The sequence below is a fragment of the Pleurodeles waltl genome, chromosome 3_1 (genome assembly GCF_031143425.1).
Source record: "Pleurodeles waltl isolate 20211129_DDA chromosome 3_1, aPleWal1.hap1.20221129, whole genome shotgun sequence".
Lineage (NCBI taxonomy): Eukaryota > Metazoa > Chordata > Amphibia > Caudata > Salamandridae > Pleurodeles > Pleurodeles waltl.
The window spans coordinates 97998340-98021442 of record NC_090440.1 but is presented as its reverse complement, the minus strand read 5'-3'; the positions used below and the strand labels follow the sequence as shown (position 1 = coordinate 98021442).

The window sequence follows — 23103 nt, the reverse complement described above, 5'->3', positions numbered from 1 at the left end:
ACCATTGCGATACCCACACTATTAGAAAAAACAACAAACAACCCCAAACAGCAGGATCCAAAAAACAAATCCCCCGCCCCGGATATGCAGATTAGCAACAAACTTTCATACTGCAAATCCAACTGAACTCTTTCTGTCAGGACCCATAGCCCACCCCAATCCCCGCAACCATGGCCTACCACAAATGTGACCATGGCCTACCACTAATGTGGAGAGGTTACCCACAAAGACAACCCGCACACAGAATATCATGCCATCAAAAAGAACCTAAGCACAGCGTGTGCCAAAAATGGTTATCAAGTAATCCACCAGCCCATGCACACAAACCCCCAAAACAAACAATGGAACAACAAACATCGTGATGAGTCCTCCCCGCCAGGGGAAAGAAAGAAAAGCTCAATAAGTAGCATCGCAGAGGGTAAGACAACATTAAGTGACATATCCTGAAGCAGACTTGGTTGACGTTGAAATCTCCCTCCTGCATTGGGAAGTCCACCCGACTCCGGCTGCTAGGCCGGCTGGGCCTAAGCCATGGTCCCGTCCTCCTGTATCTCCACCCTGGTGGTATCGTTCTTTTCAGGGCACCGGTGGTGCTCAGAAGCAGACCTCCCACCCGCCCTGCAGTCGGAACCCTCCACATGTATTGGTCGCTGAGTTTCAGGTCACAAGGATTAAGTGCATTTCTTGCGCTCCCTAACCCAGACCTTCCAAACAACGCCACACATTGTCAGAGAGAAAATGTGATTTGTCCCCCAAGATCACTCTCAACGTGCCTGGGTATAACAAAATATAGCGGAGACCTATTCCCGAAAGCTTGGCTTTAACCTCCAGGCATGTTTTCTGGGTGCCCTGTACCTTGTAGGTGCAATAAGGATAAATGGAGGTCATCTGGTTCTCGTATTTGGCAGCATCAGTGTCCCTCGCCACCCTGAGGATACAGTCCCTGTCCTGGTAGTTTAAAATATGGGCTATGATGGCCTGCAGAGGAGTCCCAGGCCACGACGAAGTCACTAGCGCGGTGCACCCTCTCAATAATGAACATGGTGGGACAGTGCACCAAACTTCAGGGTGCCACCCATTCAGATCTACAAATTGCTCAGTGCTCGTCCCGATAGCCCACTTCGGGAACCCCAGCAGGCACACATCATTGCAGCAGGGCCCAAGACCGAGACGTGACCACAGCCACCTGTTTCCTAAATGTGGCCACCTCAGTCTGAAGTTCAGTGGAACTAGGCGAGGCAGATCTTCTCAGAGACCTGTAGCACTTTCAAACATCGCATCACAACGGGTGACTTGAACAATGAGGCAACCAGAAGAAAGCCAAAAGATTACCTTTTACTGTGCTAGGCAAGAGAAAAAGCAAATAAGAGAATGCCAGACAGTTTGGCTTGGAGGGTATGAATCTGGCTTATGCCCAACCTAATCACAAACTTCTGCCAAAAACACGTACGTGCAGTCTTTGTCCAGGGACGCATGGTTGCCAAGATGACATCAACCACCCCGGAGGAAGATCAAAGAGGTTTAGCTGTCGCTGCTTGTGGAATGCGTGAAGACCCGGTGCATAACTCTTCCCTGTTGCTGCGACAGCTGGTCCTCCTGGAGGGGCAGCTTGATAGGAGGACAAATGCTCTCAGAAGTTTTGGATACCATACTCTCTCCGCCCAATCCGAAGTCACTAGGATGACTTGGGGCAGGTCTAACCTGATCTTCTTCAGAATTTGGCGCAGGAGTGATATCAGTGGAAAGACATACAAGAGTGCCAAAGGAGAGATGCCTTGGAAACCCCAATGAACATAAGTGCTGACATTGAGCGTTCTCCGTGGTGGCTAACAGACTGAGCCATGGTTCTTCCTATTTGTGGAAGAGATCTTGCACCACCTGTATGTGCAGCTGTCATTTGTGATTCGATAGGCTAGGAGTTAACTGCAGAGTTCATCTGCCTTGACATTCAAAGAGCCTTCCAGGTGGTTCACCACAAGACAAATTCCCTGGTGGTCCAGTCATTTCCGGAGGCGCAGAGTCTCTTGGCACAGAGTCTGTAACCTCAGCCTGCCCTGTTTGTTGCAGTAACATATGGTGGCAGTGTTGTCCATAAGCACCTGTACCAGCCTCCCCTTGATAGATGGCAAGAAGGCTTTCAATGCCAAGTGGCTCTCACTTTCAGAAGGTTGATATGGAGCTGGGGCTCTGCTGGAGACCAAAGTCTCTGATCTCCACCTCTCATAGGTGGCCACCCCAGTCCAGAAGTGATACATTGATCACCACTGTCAACTCTAGGTGGGGAAAGGAGAGGGTTCTGCTGCTAACCCAAACACGGTCTGGTACCTACCATCGCAGGTCTTTCACAGTTTCCTTTAAAATCTGAACGTGGTCAGAGAGAACCTATTGATGTTAAGCCCACTGTTACTTCAGATCCCACTGCAATGCCCATACATACCACCTGGCATGCTCAACCATCATGTTGTAGGAGACTAACAGACCTAGCAGCCTCAGGATTGACCTCACTAAAATCCAGGACCAAGACTGAAAGATCAAAATTATAGTCAATGTCCTGGACTCTATTTCTTGAGAAAAGGCACAAAACTGAACCATGTCCAGAATGTCTTTGATGAAGTGGAGCATTGGAGAGGGAGTCAGGTGTGACTTTGGCATGTTTATAGTGAACCCTCCAAAGGTGGCAGGAGGTTTGCTGTAATCTGGATGTGGTTGACGACTATCTGGGCCACCCACAACTGTGAGCAGAGGTGATGGACTAGCAGGGCAGAAATACAGAAACAGGTGTCCTGCAGGCCCAACACCACCATCGGTCTCCAGGTTTGACAGCAGACAAGACTTAAGCCAGAGTGAGCATTTTGAATTTCTACTTCTGGAGAAAGGCACTGAGAAGGCGCAGATCTATAATAGGCCAATGACCTCTATCCTTCTTGGGCACCAGAGAGTAGTGGGAATTACAACCACATGCTACTTCTAGTGCTAGCACCCTCTTGACAGCCGTATTGGTCAAAAGGGCTTTAACTTCCTGCCAAAAGGGAGAGATGATCCTCCGTCAGTCGCTGCGTGGATGGTGGAAGGTGCGGAAGGTTAAGAGTAAGGCATAACCTTTGTGGACAATCTGCGGACCCCAGCTGTCCAACACGATCACTTCCCAACCCAGATAAAACAGTGGATTCTGCCTCTCACTGGGTGGCTGTGACCTAGGAATTGTACACTAAAAAGGTTTTGCAGATGGGACTGCGAGGAAGGTGGTGGACTGAGTGGCACGCTGACCTTAGCCACGGGGCGGTGGTCACCTCAGCCTCTCCCATGAAACTGCTGGGTTCCCTGCTTAGGAGGAGAGGGGGTGAGAAGGAGAGGGGCTGGCAGTAAGGGACGTCTCATCCAAAATCATCAAACGAACTTTGGAAGTGGTGCGGCTGGCGAGCCTAGGCAGAAAGGTTCGGAGATCGAGCGGTAGCCCTACTTTCCATGAAACATTCAAGGGGTAGTCAGTTTTGTCCTGAAACAGGTAAATCTCATTGAAAGGAATGTCCATCAGAGAGGGCTGGACATTGCCTGAGAAGCCAGTCGATTGTTACCACACATAGTGACAAATGACAATGCTAGTGCCCATAGGTCATCCAAAGGACTTGGTGATGTCCAAGTCACAATAAATTGTGAACTTGGCCACATCACAACCATCTTGAATGGCCTGCAAAAGGACAGGGAGAAGGTCTTCCAGTACACCAAGGAGGACTTGTGCCACTGAGTCCTAGAGAGCATGAGTGTAAGGGCCCAACAAACAGGAGGCATTAATAGATCACAGGCCCTAATTGGCTGAAGAGCAGAGGTGCTTTGATTCCCTGCCAGGGGGAGTGGTAGGAAAATTGTTGGGAATAGTCTGACTGGTGAAGGCCTGCACCACGAGTCACACGGAGTGCTGTGACAAAAAGGCCTGGTCACCTGTTTAACATGGGGGTGGAGGGGGGGGGGGGGGTGCGGGGGGGGGGGGGGTACTTGGTTCAGTACAAGGCTTTGTCCAGGGCCTCACTGGAAGGTAGGAGGGGCTCAGATGCAGTACGGTTGTTTTTAACTCTATGGCAGGAAGCTGGAGGTCAAGGACTTCAGGCACCATACGCATAACCACAGTGTAGGAGGCAGATACTTCTGTGGCTGGGTTGGGAGGGGAGGGGAGGAGAGGAGAGAAAAGAGCCGTCACTGTGAGGTATCTAGCCAAGTAGCTTCTTGCAAGTCCTCATACCAACTGTCCTCGAAATAGGGGTAGGCAAACTTATCATCCTGGTCATAGTCGTGCCGGAACGGAAGCCTTGGTGGGATTCAAGTGCATCTGTCAAAGTCGGACTAGTGTCAAATTGGCGTTGGAGGGACAATTGGGGTCAACACTTCACGTGGCAAGGTCGGCATCAGCCTAGACATATCTGAGCCTGGTGTGGCGTCAGAAGTGGAGTTGAGTGCATTAGTGGCTCTGGCTCAGAGGGTCCAGATGGCGTAAATGCTTTTTTTTTTTTTTTTTAAAGGTCTCTGAGAAACGAGAGGCGCTCCGGAGCTGCGTTTAGTGGTGTGGAAAAAAGACACTGCAAGCTTGCAGGGTGCCTTATTATAGGGCTTGAATGTCATTACTGGTGTGGAACGACGTCAGCGTGGAGCCACCTTCCAGTGCACAGAGGTACTATAAAAAATGTTTCCTGATCCAGTGTGATGTCTGGGAAATATTTAAAGGGTGAGGAATATGCAACTAGAAGTCTCTATCAGAAAGTCGTATTTACATAACTGAAAAGCAGTGGCCTGCAGGGTGGAGGGGTGAGATGACCAAGATGCTGGATGAACTGTTTGGTTAAGGAACAAGGTCAGTACTGATTTACATCAGGTGGGCATCAGTGGTGAAAAACAATGGGTTGGAATGCTCCCCCGGCGACTGCCACTGGTTAGACTATTTGCAAGCATTTGCCCCATCACCTTGTGGATGTTGGATTTGATTGCCAGTAGAATGCCTGGAAACGTGAAACTGGTGCAGCTTCCCATGCCTACCACTGCCAATGTTTGTGAATGACAAAAATAAGTACATTTGTATCCATTCAAGGAGCATTTCTATGGGTTCAGATGTACTACTTTTTTTGGTAAACTGGTCACTATATATTTTTAATGTAAAAAAAAAAAAACTGTTAAAAGCTCTTAGTGAAATAAGAACTATGTGATAAACTGACACAAACCTAGAAGACCTGACTCAGGGCCTGCAAGCCCAATTAATAAACCAATAATGCACTTGCAGTGTGTCACACCTGTACTGAAGTTACGCCATGCCTGCCCCACCAAGGCCTGGTGGTACTACCTGAGAACTCACAACTACAGTTGCGTACAACGCAACAACCTGGTGTCCCTGCCCTGGTATCACCTATTTTAAATGTATTTTCACAGCACGCACTTTACTTTGACTCTGCTACAAGAATCCTTGATGGTAGTGTCAAACTGGTGAATGTGGGCAGGGATCCATGTTTGTACTCCTCACCTTACATAAGTCAATTTATCAAGTGACCTGTGCCCCCACGTGCTATGCCAGATTCACAAATCAAGGAGGACGCACCAGCAGAATAATATGGCGCGTCTAGCCAGAGCCGAACCATCGGTCTGGCTTGGCTTTAAGGGTCAGTACACAAGCCGAGCCAATCCATGAACACATTTGGCATGTATATCGTGCAACAAAAATAATTTAAAAAACTGATACAATCTCTTCAAAATTTTTAAAAAAGTGTATTTCTTTAACAAGGGGAATTGTTTCATCTTAATGCATCAGGTTACATCACTGCATAGAGAAACCTTTATTAAAAGTGATAGTTTTTAGAAACATTCAACAACAATATCATTAACGAACTAAGAGATAAGTCAATAGTCAAGTAAACTCTAAATGCAGTGTAGATTCTTATTATAGATAGAGCAACATTGTAGTCTATTAAATCAAACATAAGAAATGTTTGTAGAGCGCACATCCTGAACTCAAATATTTACATGTGCTCTCATATGTGATAATAAAGAAAAAATAGGCTCTGCGAAATAAAATATTTGACTAGGGTCACTCATTTTGGGCAAGGAGGAAAGCCAGTATCAATTCCATAGTATCTGGTTTCACATTTTGAAATTTGGTTGCCAGATGGGAAACCTCGGTCTCCCTCTCCCATTTATATGAAAGGTCACTGTCTTGCCTTTCATTCTTGGCTCAGGACACAAGAAAAACAGAAAAATATATAACAGTCCCAACTCAGGGCCCTAAGACCCAACTACCAAGCCAATAATGCATTTATTTGGAATGAGTCACACTGTAATTCCCCCTTGTTTGTTTAATAATTGCAGATGTCACTTGCTGGACCATAGATTCATTGAGCGTATTATTAAATTAAATAAGTCTCTATTTCCACACATGCTGATTTGAGTATTACACTATCCCACAATTCAAATGATTGTTATTTTTGGGCTACAAATATAGTCTAGGAAAATGCAATTTTTGTGTGGAGTCATGCTGTTGGTATGTTGACACTGGGACATGCCCCAGGGCATGTGCTCTGGCCCATAAAAATGTTGAAATTGGTTGTACTCCTGATTGGCCTATTTAGCTTACCTAGCCCCAAGTTAAGTGTTCTCAGGGCCTTTAAGTTACATGCCATTACTGGACTGCAGCACTTATTGCGCCACCCTCTAGTGACAGGGTACACATTGCTTCAGGCCTACCATTGTCGCCTGACTGTGGCAGTTAAAAACTGCAATTCTACCAGTCAAAATAAACCATTTTGACAGGCCTAAGCTTTCCTTTTAAATATTAACAGGGGCCTTAGATCCATCTGGCAGGGTGCATTGTATTTACAATTAGGATATAGAGAAAGTTAATATTAAACATGTCCTTACAGTTACTAGAATCTAAACTCTATTTTCACTGTAGCAAAGACGTCTGTTCCACAGAAAAACACTGGGATGCACTTTTAAAAGTAATAATGCAATGTATGGCTAGGAAGCTACTACAAAATTCATTATTGAACTGTCCAATATATATAAAAAGCCCAATACACTGGTAAAGTTGGATTTTTAATACATATTAAGGAAAGGGAACTTTTAGAAAGCTACATTTTCCGTGCCCAAAGCCTCTGGAGGCTAATTTGCATTAGCCATCAGCTGCAGCCCTCTGAAAGTTCAAGCCCTGAATGAGGTGAAAAAACTGCTCCCGAGCAGCACTAAGACCTGGGGGTGGGAAGGTTTTACTGTTCCTCTGGCAGGATAACCATTCGGGTAGTGCCCACAAACCTGATTAACTTCACAGAGGCCTTCCTGTCACAGGCAAATATTATCTCACACCTGATCAGGCCCCTTCATTTGTTACCCCTGGCAGACCGGCTCCAATCCAAGTGGAATTGGGCAGAGAGGGGCACTGTGGGATTGCGTGCAGTAGAGCACAGAGGACCTGCTGCAAAAGTGGGTAGAGGTACCCCAGGCAATGTTTTCCTCCATTGGTTAGGGAGGGGCCAGGAGTCACCCTCAACCTCAGGCTAGTGGCAGACTTAAAGGTGGCACCCCTAGGCAACCTCTTCAGAACACTGTGGACCTGTGGAAGAACAGAAGAAGGTTGCACATGTGGATTGAGACTTGAGACCTGAAGGGCTGGACCTGTCGGCACTTGTACTCCGAACAAAGACGTGAACTCCAAGGGTCAGCTGGATCACCTCCTGTTACACTACAAGGGCACAACAATCTGCAAGAAGCATTTTTACTGAAGACCCCAACTGACAAGTTCCAACAAGACCTTTCCAGGGCTTCTGCTAGAGTGGGTCTTCACCTCCAAGTGCTATTCCTGAGGTCCTGGGATAGTAGGATGAGTCAAAGTGTATTCTTCCTAACATCCTGAAAAACCTGGCATGTAAAACCTTTTGTGCCCCAAAAACCTCCACAGGACAGGAACAAACCTGCCAAGAGAATCATACCATGGTGCATTGCTGCTGGGCTGAAGATTTAGTTTATTTCACTCTGAGCTTTTCAACTGCAGCAAATCTGTTTCTGTAGGACTTCCTGGAGAAGGTATGCAGCCTTGGGGAGCTCTCTTCAGCTTCAGCCTGCAGTCTTGGCCTGCTAAAGGAACCTGAGCTCCAAATAAGTTATTGGGTCTAAACGTAGAAAACTTGACCAACGACAAAAGTAGCAGGCCAATGAGAAGACTTCCCTGGGTGTGATAATTAAATTTTCCTGCTATTAGTTTTTCCTTGCCTTAACCAACCTCTCAGCCGGATCCTTGTCCGGCATCTATCCATTGTTGTGGAACCTTTCTCAGTTACAGCCTCCTGCACTGTCCCGCTGAAGAACTCTGACTTCCAGAAAAGAGACTAATTCAGAAGATAAAACTTCTGACTGGGTCATTTGTGGTTAGTGTACGTGACCAGTACATCGAAGCCAGCTTCAAATCTTCACAAGACCCCGTCTGCCCTAGGTCTTCCAAGGTCCCGGTCTGCTGCGACCAGCTGAGCTGCATTACTGCTCTATGCCTTTTGCTGATATTTTTATTTAAAACTTTAAAAATTCATATCTCCTGTTCCACTTATTAGATTTTGGTGTCATTTTGTACATTCAATTATTCTCTATTTTTATACATTGGAGTGGGATTTTTATTGTGTTGCGTTTTCAACTTTTTAACCATTCTGGCACTATCAAATGCATTACACATGTTCTTGATTAAACACGTCAGCTCTGTGCCAATGGTATCAGGGGATAAGCTCAGGTCTAGATTACTGAAACACTTTACTAGACCAATAATCTAGTGACCTTATTACCTGTGGTGAACTACCATTCAACCCAATTAATAATTCACTTTCTCACAGACATTTGAATTGCCTGCTACGTTTGAACACAAACTAGTCTCATACCAAGTCATTTAACCCTCACAATCGTTTATTCTCCTTAGCAAGCCGTGCATTTCACATTCTTGGTAAGTTCTGGACTACTATCCAACAACAAAACTTCGTATTACTTTGAGAATCACTTACGAGATAAGCATCTCCATTTCAAAATTGGCGAAATATCTTGGCCTGAAAATTATTTCATATGGCCAAACTTTCTTTGTGATATGTTGCTGGTATCGTTTTACATTAGAAAGTTGTAGTGAAATGTAGACAAAACACATAACAAAACTGTTTAGTCGACAAATGTTCACATGGAAAATCTGTAAATGGTAATAAGGGATTATCATTGTAATAAGAACAACTATAATAATAATAATAATAACATGGCTACCTCTAAAGACTCTACATGTACTTATTTACAAAGATATGTAAAGCAACAGTGTCACTTTACGGTCACTTGAGGTGTGCAGGACAGCACACGAGATTAACTACAATGGAATCAAATGATGCCTCTTCAGCACTCTTCAACCTCCGACCTTACAATGTGGTTTGATTAATGCTAGCTTGAACAGTTCAGTTCACAGGGTGTTGCAGAGGTGGTGGTACAGGGGTTTAGATTTTGAGACCTTAAACACCACGATTTAACTGTTAATACTGTTAGTGTTGAGTAAGTTTAAAGGTGGCTAATCAAACGTCCCTAGATGGAATATAATGCAAGGTGAGTTTATGGAGACAGCTCAGACTACTTCCTCAGTAGGAGTTATGAATTTGATTCAATTGAGAGCTGATATAAACGTCATAAGGCACCGTTTCTTAAGGAAATGTTTCCAGGCTGGTTTTGTAAATTCTGTAGTCTTCCTTTTAGGTTTCTTGGGAAGCCTAGGATGTAAGATGTTACAATAACCAAAATGTGACAGTCCTAAAACTCAATTTAGCTTTGAAGGAGGCAGGATTAAGCTCATCGTGGATAGCTGGAGTTGTACCTTTTGACTACTGAATTTATGTAGGGGAAAATGAAAGATCAGATTCAAAGGTGGCTACTAGTTTCTTACTGCCAGTGAGGGCAGACAATTCAAATGGTGGAAGATATAGGTGTAATTTCACAAATCATTATTGTAGTTTTGGTTACAATGAGTTAAATGAAGCTATCCAGCTACTATATATGTGTTTGATGCACTTATTCGACAGCTCAAATTGCTGGCCAAACTGATGAGAATGTGGGTATTGCATACACCTGGAAGGCTACCTGGTAGTTCCTCAGCATTTTTATCAATAAAAGGACGTGCAGGTCAAAAAGTGGTGGCCAGAGACACGTGTAATGTTGTGCGCAGTGTGCCATATTTCGTGTTGATGTCCACTGATACTATCAGTGCATGTTCTTTCAGACAGGAAGGAATGGATCATTACTAGGTGGGATAAGTCGCACCTTCCCATTGTTTAATTCTCTTCAGAAGCATGCCATGGTGTTCCACTGACATGTGGCTGCTTGCATGTATCTAAGGTGAGGGAAGATGTCCTTTTGTCATGGGGGCTTGCATGGTTTGCACTGCCATCACTGACCCAGGCAGCTGTTCGTGAATGTTTTGTTGCTGGTGTCCCTGTAGTTTTTTTGCCAACATTTTTGTTAGAATATTCTGTTGCAAAAAAGCAGTGTTACAATTTGGAATAGTGTAGCCGGATTAAGGGATCGGTCATCTGGTCCTCTGAAAGTGTGATGTTTCCAAGAGCTGAGAACGGCCTCGGCTAAGAAGGATGAGCTGGTGAGGATGTAACCCTGCCAGAAACCAAAGGGAAGAACTGCTTCACATGGGAGGTGGTGTTAGATTGTGGCTTGTAGAAGGACTGCTAGTGTACTGGTTAGGAAGCATCCGGCCATAAGAAAAGGATGTCACTCTGATCAGCTGCTCTGGACACTAAGAAGTGAAGGGCGCTCGACGAAAAACAGGAGAGTTTTTCTTCCTGACATACAATTCTTACACAAAGCCACGAATATCAAAAATTACTTACAAAATAAAAACAAAGCATGCAATATTTCCGACAGGCCATTTTTAGTTTCGTTCAGTCAGCACTTCCAATGACTATAGGATGCAAAAAAATGTTCTGTTCGTCTAAACGCACTGTTAGTTATTCCCATTTCACACCAGCGCTGCACCGCTAAGGAATGGCTTCCATTAGCCGGGCAGCATCTCATCGCAGCGGGACTTCACCGCGCGGAAGGACCACATCTACCTGTTATTGCAGAAATGGGATTGTCCAGCAGAAACACGGCCTGCTTCCAGTGCGTCTTCGTGCGCTGGGGGCCGGTGGAGAAATGGACCTGCAACGACAGGGTTCAGACGTCACCGATGAAGTACACGGGTTTAATAACACGCTACATTAACCTATAACACGAAAACAGGCGATCGAACAGCAAAATATGCTTACGCCCAAACACCTCGGGGCTACAAATAAAAAGAAACACGCATTACATCCCTGCTAATTACTTTTGAATATGTAGCACGAAAAAACGACCCACCTTGTTATTGCAATTTTTCTCGAAAAAAACGTCGAAGTAGCCGGCCAGTGCCTAAGAAAGCAAACACACAAAAAAAGAAAAACACACTTAGTGCTGCGTTCATATCACCGTTTTCACTGTTGTAATATATAGATTACGCCAACAGAATAACAGCAGAGTTAAGATTATCTTCAGAGAAGTAAACATTGTACATGGCTGTCTTGGGCCTGGGTAGCACATGGAAACAGGCTAGCTCAGTGAGGCATTCCACCAGGATGTCATGCTTACAAACACACTACACTAGTGACTGCATTCTTCACTGAAATACCGTCCCTCGTACCTCACGCTCTCACTCTGTATGCAATGCAGTGACACAAACCAGGATGTTGTAACGTTTCGGGTTATTTCGCTCGATTTTCAAGTATTTTCGGGTACGTTTTATTTTCAAAGCAAACACATTGCACAGTAGCTTGGCAAATCTGTCTGCAAACGTCACCAATTACTATCAAGTTGCAAATACCTCTTGGGTACATTGGTTGCTTACAAAATAAAATCTCCGATCTCCAAATCTCTTGCTTCCATTCTTTCTCATGCATTTGCAAGAATAAAGCAGAGTCTGGGAGCTGTAAATAACCATACATGTTTAGATAGGAATCACCGTCAAATTCAACTTGAGCTTACAGTTCACTGTACTTTCTTGGAGGGCTCACGCTGACAGTAAAGCTTTGCATTAACTAACCATATATATCAATTTGAACATCACGCATACATCGATACATCATATCTCGCCTTAGCAGCAACCAATCCTCTGCAACAAGCGTACTGTGGAACTGTAAATTGTAAACAAGGACTTGTGAGGCTGACTCTACATGTCCAGTGGACAAAACAATAGGGCCTGGTCGCCCGCTGTAATTTTGTACCAGGAAAAGTCTGGGATGTTGAGGAATGACAGAGTACAATAAGTGCACATGACATTTTCATTTTTGGTCAGTAAGCCAGTGCCATAAAGGCTTGTCATTTTGTAAAAATATATATGTCTCTAATACTAAGTGTTCATTCTTAATAAATACAATGACTTCACCCTCATACATGAGCCTTGCCTTTTTCTCAGAGACTAGTATTTATTGCTCTACAGGTACAATTACTCTCTCGGAGCCTATGTGTCGCAGTAGCATGTAACGGGGATAACAGACTGAGGTAGACACCAAATGCCAGTGGTGTCCACTACATGCCAACGATGCTCTACGTATCAGGGCGTCCCCTTGTGACAGCGCGATGGCCAAATGTCAGAAACACAGAGCTGACCACATTAAGCAATAGGCGACTACCTACTGCCAACATCATGCCTCACATCCAAAATGTATGTCTATATAAAGGGTCCACACCACATGCCAGGGATGGCCACCAGACACTAGCCCGTTATCATATAACATGAAAGGTCACCGGATATCAGGGAAGCTCCTATTGTGCCAGCGATGTTCAGTGATTGCCAAGATTAGCCACCTTATGCCAGAAGTGGCCAATAGTTGTAGGTGATCAATATCAGATATGAGGAATGTACACATAATCACGCAGGTGGTGAACACGTATCAGAAATGCTATCCTAAATCAGAAGTGCACAACATAATCCAGCGATGACTATCATCATGTCATAAATGCCCAATAAATTCTAAAGGTGACTACAGTATGCCGGAGAGGGCCCGTTTGCCAAAGATGGCTAACAAATACCAGAGGGCCACCAGATTGCGGGTGTGGCCACGGTATGGCCAAGCCATCACAATACGCCAGTAATATTGCCCAAAGGCCAATGTAGCCCCCTTCTACAGTTGGAGGGTGCACAGTGAGCCCAAATGAATCCAAGAATGTTTATAAAGGTAACAGAGATGGCACTAGATTCCAGGGATTGCCACTTTATCCCATGGGTGACCATAAAATGCCAGGAATGCCTAACGTATACAAGTGGACAACACATACTTAGGATTGGCACCAAACGTCAGGAATATCCAAGTTATGATAAGGGTGGCCACCAGCTGTCAGTGATACCCAACCCAAATCATGACTGTTCACCCTAAGTCATAGACAGGCCGCCATTATGCTAGGAATATCCATGAAATGCCAGTGACAACTATGTCATGGATGACTCAGTATTTCAGTAATGGGGTCGTAATCTAGAGATGGCCACCATACACCAAAGAGATTTAAAACTTAGCTGCAGCTACCAGTTATTAATGTGGCTAGCACATGCCACACATGGTCATTACATGGTCATTACATGGCAGGGGCTGTCAGTACAAGCTAGGCTGCCCACCAGAGTTGAGGGAGGACACCCAGATACCAAGTGTGCACAACGGATGCCATAATATGCTACCAGGTATCAGTAGTAACATACCAAGCATGCCCACTACAAGCAGGAGTGGAGACTATAGTAGAGAGGGCCATCATCATTCCACAGTAATGAAATGTCATGGTCACTAAACAAAAGCGCGGACTGACCCCAATAAGCAAGCAGTAGACAGCAGGTGTCTGGAGATAAACTACAACACATTCTCTTACATACACACAAACAGCTGCAGGCAGACTGACACGCACTAATTTCGCTGGCGGGGAAGACTACACACGCAAAAAACGAGTGCACGTATACACACAGAAAGACACATGACTGTGTAAAGGCATGGAACAGGACTATTCATGTGACACAGAAGTTTGCAGGGTAATTGAACATGTTGCAGGCTGTTTGTTCTATTTCACTGTGTGTGTGGCTGCATGGCAGTCACTGACTGGATGCCTACTTGGGCACAGCAGAGCAAAGTGCCACCCCCAACTTTCTAAGAGAGACTTTGGTGCAACTCGCCCAGGACAATGGTTAAGCTGCCCGAATATGATGAGATGTCCGCTCACTCGCATACACAATTTCTGCATCAGTCAGGAAGTACAGAGCTGTGTGGTGTCCCGTCCTCCGGTGTGCAGGAGACAGGGCATACAACCCCATCAGGTTCACAGACTGACATCCTGGCAAGGCTCTGGGGTGCAACCAGCGGGCTGGTAAAACAGTCCGGATTACTTAGAGGTAATAAAGAGTTTAGCATACTGAGCTCCAGCCACTAACTAGAACTGAACTGAACTGCACTGCTAGTAACACCTTAGCACGCGCTATTGTGCTACTAAACCGTTCACTAGAAAAAGAAAACGCACACGTGTTGTTATTGCAAAACGATTACCACCGGAAAAACTTTAGAGGTAATGCGAGCCCAGTAAAGTTGTATTCAAGTTGCAATCCTTGGTCGGCGTCATCAGTTAGGCGTTTCATGTCCTCTTGTGTTTATCTACTTATTCATCCTAAATGAAAAAAGATAAACATACTTTCGTTATGAAAGCGTGAGACACTTATCCATCGTATACCTGAACTGTGGCCTCCTATTACAGCGTGTTTATTAACTTTAAGCTCTTTGGAGGTGATGAGACCCTAACACCCGTCTCGGTGCTCGGAATGATTTTTGACCACTTTGGAAATTTAGAGAGATTCTTTGAATATGAACCACAACGATTTAGTCTTCAGGATCAGACTGTTATCCTGTGAGTGGTATCTAAGTCAAAGTTAACTTCTGCTATTACAACTCATCTAATCACTCGCTGGCTCTTTCTTTCCCTTTGACTCTGTCCAACACTGATGCTTTACGACAATGCCTGCAGGGTAACATTCATCCAGGGAATCCACGCCCGGGCAGCACCGATTTGTGAAAACACCTAGGTCTTTCCATTTGGTACCACAAGCAAGTTGGGTAAATGGCAGATTAAAGCTGCAACTGCTCACATTTCCTTTCTGAAATGTCCATATTGTCTTAAATCTGGAGGCACAAGAACGTGTTTTTCTAGCTGCTTCTCGAAGGATTACTTTTCAGATTCCACCATTTGGCAACTCAGCAAAATAGTATTTTTTAAGGCCTTGCCCCCAGACCACTTATCGTTTAGCCAGACTGCTTCTCTTATTTCTGCCTTTGTGTGATCGGTCTTGAAGTTCAATGTAGGAAAGTACCATCTTCCTTGGCATGGTTACCCCCTTTTTCTGCCTGTCAGTGTGTTTGACTGTGTTCACTGTCATCCTGTTAACCAAGGCCCCAATGGTTATGCTCTCTCTCCCAAAACTATGTATTTCATCCCACAATTGGCATACTAGTGCCCCCATGTAAGCCCCTATATATGGTACTCAGGTACCCAGGGCATTGAGGGTCCTAGGGGATCCCTATGGGCTGCAGCAGTTATTCTGCCACCATAGGGAGCTCATGCAAAGGGTTCTGCAGGCCTCCCATTGTAGTCTGCATGAACCGTGCATGAACCAGTTTGCGCTACAGGTCACTGCACCAAGTCATTGCAAGTCACCCCTATGGTAGGCCCTTTCAGCCAAGAGGGCAGTGTGCATGTACCTGTGTGTGAGGGCACCCCTGCACTAGCAGAGGTGTCCCCACAAACTCCAGATCCATTTTCCTGGACTTTGTGAGTGCAGGGACGCCATTTTACGCGTGTACTGGACATAGGTCACTAACTAATGGTAATTCTGAACTTGGGCATGTTTGGTATCAAACATGTTGGAATTATACCCCAATACTGTTGCCAGTTCTGGAAGTATGATTCCATGCACTCTGGGGGCTCCTTAAAGGACCCCCAGCATTGCCGCTACAACCTTCTGAGGTTTCCAGGCAGCCTAAGCTTCTGCCACCTCACAGACAGATTTCTGCCCTCCTGTTGCTTGAGCAACTCAAGCCCAGAAAGGCAGAACAAAGGATTTTCTTTGGGAGAGGGGCGTTACACCCTCTCACTTTGGAAACAGGTGTGACTGGCTTGGGAGGGGTAGCCTCCCCAAGCCACTGGTTTGCTTTGAAGGGCACATTTGGCACCCTCTGTGCATAAACCGTTCTACATCGGTTCAGGGACCTCTAGTCACTGCTCTGGCATGAAAATGGACAATAGAAAGGGGCGTGACCACTCCCCTGTCCATCACCACCCCAGGGGTGGTGCCCAGAGCTCATCCAGAGGGTCCCTGTGTTTTGCCATCTTGAATCCAAGGTTGGCAGGGAACTCTGGGAGCATCTGAGTGGCCAGGTCAGGCAGGTGACGTCAAAGCCCCCTCCTGACACATGGTCACCCAGCTAGGTGACCAATCCCCCTTTCAGGGGTATTTAGGGTCTCTCTTTTGGGTGGTTCCTCAGATTTGGCTTGCAAGATTCCAGCAGGATTCCTCTGCAACCTCCACTTTGACTTTTGACCAAAGAAACTGCATCTGGACTCTCCAGGACCCGACAATCTGCAACAAAGATGAAGACTTCGCCAGCAACATTGTTTCCACGGCTCCTTCCAGCTTCTGCAACACTTCCCCAGTCATGCATCCTCTGAGGACAGCCTGTCTTCAGTCTGCACAGGAAAGAAGAAGGAATCTCCCTTTGGGTGAAGGAGTCACTCCCCTGCATCTGCAGGCACCAACTGCAATGACGACTGACTGCGTGGATCCCCTCTCCTGCTGAGCTGCGCGGGTCCTGCATGGATCACGGGTGGTCGTCGGAAGTGGTCCCGTCTGTCCTCTCTATCAGCTATCCAACTTGGGTGGAGGTCAGCCCTTGCCCTCCCGCGCAGGACAGCACCCCCGTGCACCACATCTTTTGCAGCTGCCAAGGCTTGTTGGCTTTTCTTCCAAGGGGTCTTCAGGCATCGTGTAGCTCCAGTCCCCAGCACTCCTTACTGCGACACACAGCTTCGAGAGGCTCTCCTGCGGCGTGGGACTTCTTTTTGTAGTGCTGCATGGGCTCCATATGCAACTTGTGTCCCAGTCCTGTGGGACTCCTGTGAGTGCTGCCTGTGCTTCTGTGGGTTCTCTGCGATGCTGAGGGCCTCCTTTGACTCCCCCTCCTGGGTTGAGTCCTCCTGGGCCTTGCTGGTCCCCGGCAGCACCACTTTCTACCAACCGTGTCTTTTGCCTGTGCCAAGGCTTGTTGATGGAATCCGAACACGCAAACTAGATTGCAATCTTCTTTCCGGCGTGGGACATCACGTGCATCCTTCAGTTACTCGATTCCGACTCCAGGGCTGCAGTGTTGACCTTCCTTCCTCACCGACGACCAACTCCTGCATCCTCAGCTTGGTGGGTAGGGATTCCCGCCCCCACTGGACTCTGTCTTCTGGACTTGGTCCCCTCTTTCTACAGGTCTTCCTCATCAGGAATCCACGTTGGTTTCTTGCAGTCGCCTCTGGGTTTTGCAATTCTCTTCTTTTTTACCTTTTTGCCAGAAACCAGAAAAGGAGGCAGATCTTTCATATACTTAGGGAAAGAGTTGCAAAATCATTACCTTTTGGATTAAGACAGATAAAACTATTATCTCCTGTGATAATTAGTGGTTGCTTTTTACAGCAAGACGCCACTGCAGCAAAAGCTGCACTGTAAAAGAAGCAAACCAAATCAAATTAACTGAAAACCGCCTGAGTTTCCAACGTTGCAAACATGTTTGCATGTAATGAAGCAAAAGAAATATAACAGCTGGTAATAATGATTGTGACAGAAAAGGTACACGACTTAAGAAAACATTATTTACCTTTGGTAATGACATTTCTGGTGGATACATAATCTGCCAACATATTCCTCACCTTAAAAACATCACTATAGGTGCCAGAAAGATCCGGAAGAACAAGTTATTTACCTTTGGTAACACCTTATCTGGTGCAGAAACAGACTAGCCGCAGATTCCTTATCTTAGAATTCTCCTCCAGGCGTCAGACTGGATCCGGAACCCTTTCATCAGCAGCAGCTCTGCGTGTCGGTTGAGGGCGTCGTGCGACTCTGTAGCAAAGTTGTACCAGGATATGACGTCGACGGAGTCCATATAGTCCCTCCCCCGACGCGCTGACGTCAGTTTCTTCTGTGACTAGAATGGCACAACAACGCAGAGCCACATAGAAACTGGCAATGGAACAGTGTATGCTCCAAAAAGGGTGGACATAATCATGAGGTACCAACCATCAAAATGAAACAACACAAGAAAAGAATGTCCCGAAGTGAGACTGAAGCCAAAGAACCCAGTTCGCAAAGCGGGGAAGATGGGTGGGTTGATAAGGGATCTGCGACTAGACTGTGTCTGTACCAGATAAGGCTTTACCAAAGGTAAGTAACTTGTTCATTTGATAGAGACAACTGGCCGCAGATTCATTATCTTAGAATTAGATACCAAAGCAAAAGCAACCCAGGAGGAGGGCTGTGAACACATCGCACCCAGGCTCCCAAGAAACAACCGGTCAACTAAGGAGTAGCAGACCAGCTATGAGAAAGATAAAAGGTGAGAAGCATGTAGTACACCCACAAAAAGTAGGAGACCAACATTTCAAAAGCAGATATGAAAAGTTATGGCCGTGTAAGAAAGGGCCATGAAGACAAACTGGAGGTGGAGCCACAACAGGTAAGGACATGAAGTGCTCCCCAGAACTAGCCGGATGAAGAGGAGCAAAATCATCCATTATGGAGCTATACAGAACACTGCTTGCACCAAAATACCTATTGAAAATCTGCAAGACGCAGAAGCAACATACTGAAAGGGATGAACCTGACAGCAGAATGAACATGTGTAGGAACACAGACAAGGAGAAAAAAAAAGCTTAAACTTAAAGCAAAAATGGGAGGCATTTAGTAAGAACACCCTAAAGGTGTACCAAAAGCTTGTTACCCATGGGTAAAATAGGATGACTGGAAAGACCAGCCATGGAACCCATGCAGAGGGGCAGACTCGTAAGAACATGGATATAATGAAGCAGAAAGTGTCCAGAGACATACAAAGGCTCCGGCCAACACTGATGTCATAAACAAAAACAGAACACCATAGGAGGGATTGATCGGTACCCTCGAATGTAGATGCACGACATCAAAGGCACAATACCTGAATATTGAGCTGTGCTCCTAATGCAAGAAAAGAAGACAGTAGAAGGTTGTGGAGGAGCGAGAACACAGGAGGAAAATGAAGAGGGAAAAAAATAAAACACCCCTCAATGCAGCAAAGGCAACCAAGACTGAAAACAAGGCCAGTACATCAAAGGAGGTAGATGGTGAAGAACCACCTGCTCTGATAAACTGGCAGATACTGTGCAATACAGAAAGAACAGAAACACAAAGCAGAGAGACACCTTTTGAGGAGAGTCTAAGCACAAAAAGGGTGTAAGCAATAAATGGAAGAAATCCGTCAAAGAAGAGCGGTAATTGCCAAGGGTGAACCAGCAAAGATATTAGCGAGTCAAGTGTAGAGCACTCAGAATACTGCTAAAAGGAGTATAGAAAGAACGATTCCCCGAATAGAATCTAGATACCAGACCTTCGAAACCTGTAAGGCCAGAAAGGAATATGTCATAGAACAAGAGAAAAAACCTTCACAACCCTGAGCCAACAATAAAGTAGCAATACTAGGGGTAGAAGCCTTTAGTGAGATATATGCAGTCAGACACAAAGCCAGTCATGAAAACATAGGGGTCAACAACATCCCATAGGTGCACTATATCCCTCCCTTATGGAAGGAAGGGAACGAACGGCAAGAGCCATCACATAAACCAATTGTGGTATACAAGTATATGTCTGCCACAGTGAACTAATGATTAGAAAACATGTCCACGGAAAAGGCAGGGTATGCCTGAAAGGAAAAAGGGGTTTTGAAATCAAAGGTGAAGGAGGGAAATGACTGAAACATATGCGGAAGAGAACCCTCACTACACGGTGGAAGCATCCGTCAGCCTGGTCACGGAGTCACTGGTGAGCGCCCCACATATTTCCAGTGAGGGACTGCAACCATGACCACAACTTCACTGTACATTTCCATACACAAAAGGAAAATAGGACAATATGGATATTGTGCAGAAAAACAGAACAATAAGGGACGACCGTCACGACCACCCTAAAAAGGGTAGAAGGAATGTGAAAGTAGGAACTTCCAGGGGCATCAGCCGGCGGCCCTGAGTATGGAGAAAAGAGAACCAGAAAAAAGACCTGGAATAAAAGCATTAACTGAATTGACCAATGGACAGAAAAAAAAAAACTCTTCCATAATAAGAATGGAAAAAGGACACACGCAAAAACAGTCGTAGAAGTCCTAAGGACCATAGGAAACAAACTGCTTCAATAGGAGTACCAAGGAAGTTCCGCATAGGGAATAAGAAGCAGGTAAGGAGTAGTGAAAAGCTTACCCAATGGATCAGAAGAGCAGTGGCTGAGCACAAATCTCCATAGAAATCATACACATTGTAGGCGACCTGCCTATAAGTAGACCACAACAGAAATCACACCACAGGCGGAATGAGACTCAAACCTGGTCTGATATAACAACAGAAAGAACCACTATGTGTGGAACAACAGAGAAAAATGATTATAAATGTCATTATAACCACTGAACAGAAGTGGTCAGCACCACCAGATGTATGCAATCGCACCACTAAGTAAAATCTCCATGATGGAGGAGAACGTGATATTAATAAGTGAACCTGCAAGGAGCAGGAAGTACACACTAGAGATAAACTGACAACAAAAACACACTCCAGAATGACAGACAATACAACAACTAAAGGTGATGCATGTGTACAGACACACCCGCAAGAGGACCCTCACAACTTAGTGGGAGGGTGCGAGATCATAAGTAGAATGCTATGGTATATGCTCCTTAAAGGAGCAGTAGAAGAGGAAGAGGACATGACATAAAGTCCCACCATGAGCATCTCTGAAGCGGTGCAAAGACGAAACGGCACGCGCGCCAAAAAAGGACTTGCCATCAAAGGGCATATCAAGGAACAAATCATGTATGAGTTCTGAGAAATTTGAAGAACGTAGCCAAGCCCTTCGCCGTAGCACTACTGAGGAGGCCATAGTACGGCCAACAGAATCAGTGGTATCCATACCACAGCGAACGCCAAGTTTGGCAGCCTGCTGACCATCCCGTATCAAGGGCATATGAGCAGTCCTAGCCTAGTCAGGCACAGAAGGCAAAATGCACTCCACTGAGCCCCACAGAATGTGGGAGAAGCGAGCAAGTACTTGAGATGTGTTAGTGGAACGTAAGGCCAAACTAGATGAGGCAAATATCCTCCTACCAGAAACGTCCAGCTGCCTAGCTTCTCGCTATGTTGGAACAGGAGGAATCTGCGTAAGACTGGGTGCAACCAAAGCAGTTTGCACTTTGAGTCGTCAGGTGCCTGCAAAGGCATGATGGATCCTCCGGGGTTGGCCTGTGTCTGTGAGGGACAAAACTCTCCACAAGGGGAACAGAAACTGTCTGGGACCAGACTCCCAAGAGGATATCATAAAGAGCCTCACAATAAGGAAGGACCGGCTCTACAGAAGACTGGTCAGGATGTAATATGTCAAGTAACGGATCCGTGGACAATTGCACTGTAGGAAGGTGTAAGCGCAACACCTCCGAAACCGGTTTCAACATATCTGAAAAAGCAGAACTAGCCTCAGTAGCCAAACCAGGGGTGGAGAGGAGGCTGGATGCTGGCGAGGAATCAAAACCGTTCACATTGGCCAAATCAAGCAACCAATCTGAGTGTCAAAATGGAATGGTGCATGAATGAGGAGGCTGAGGATGTTCAGGTCTCTCCAATGGAGGAACAAGAGGTTGAGGCCCAGTTAATGAAGAAACATCCAACTTCAACGGCGGCGTTACCGGCATCGACTGACGCAGAGAAGGAGAGACCTCAGAGGTGGCATCGTCCGACTCTGGAGAAACAACAATAGGGGCTTCGAGCTAAGTCGTATGCGCCACCACTGCAGAGGACAACGTCAGAAAGGAGGAAACCAGTGCATTAGATGGGAGCGGCAAGAGGCTGTGCATCGGCGCTGACCTGACTCCGGAGTCAAAATTGAGGGGCTCAATGGACACTGAGGACGATGCTGCCGGTAAGGACCCCATCCAAACACCCGCCACCTTTTTAGGGCCCAAAGGCACTCCAAAGGGAGGAGGAGACCCAAAAACAGCATGTAAGGATGAATAATAGTCCTGCATTTGAGCCAGAGTCTCCCCAGACCAGGATAAGGAGTAAGGGACGGGGTCTTGCGCACTCATCCTCAGAAGATCTGGGTGAGTCTTATGGGGGCGTTGAAGCCGGTGGGGGACGCAACTTCACCCGAGGACAACGCTTGCCTGGAGGCGCTGTCTGAAGAGGAGACGTTGCGGGAGCAACATGCGATCAACTCCTATAACGGTCTCTGGGATGCGAAGTAAAAGATGACGGACTACAACGCCTGTGAAAGTCTTCAGAAGACTGTGACATCTGTGCTGCCAAAAGCTTCATCCCCTGCTCACACAATGTCTTAGGCCTCAGTTATTGACAGGCCTCGCAGTTGTTGGCGTTGTGGTGGGTGCCAAGGCACCACTTCCAGATGGAGTGGGGGGTCAGTGACCGACATCTGTCGAGCACATGACCCACAGGGCTTAAAGTCAGTAGACAAAAACAGTGTTTTAAGTAAAAAATACAGTGAAAAAGGTGAAGGCCAAAAATGGCCAGAGGAACTGCTTCTCCAGATCCATGTTGTTGCACGAAAAGAAGAAACTGGCATCAGCGCGTCGAGGGAGGGACTATATGGAGTCCGTCATATCCAGGGAAGACATTGCTACGGAGTCGCACGACGCCCTCTATTGACGCGCAGAGGTGCTGCTGAAGAAAAGTTTCCAGATCCAGTCTGACACCTGGGGGAGAATTCCAAGATGAGGAATCTGCGGCTAGTTGTCTCTA

At 46.1% G+C, this 23103-nt stretch overlaps 1 protein-coding gene across 2 annotated transcripts in view; it reads right to left on the bottom strand.

The window, feature by feature from the left end:
* Positions 1–23103, bottom strand: part of PRMT3 (protein arginine methyltransferase 3) — a 739945-nt gene that overhangs the window by 68177 nt on the left and 648665 nt on the right. For both annotated transcript variants that reach the window (XM_069221933.1, XM_069221934.1), the window contains exons 14-15: positions 11383–11433; positions 11097–11184 (exon numbers count right to left, since the gene is read on the bottom strand). In XM_069221933.1, the coding sequence (XP_069078034.1) occupies positions 11097–11184; positions 11383–11433 (139 nt within the window). The remainder of the gene's footprint in view (positions 1–11096; positions 11185–11382; positions 11434–23103) is intronic.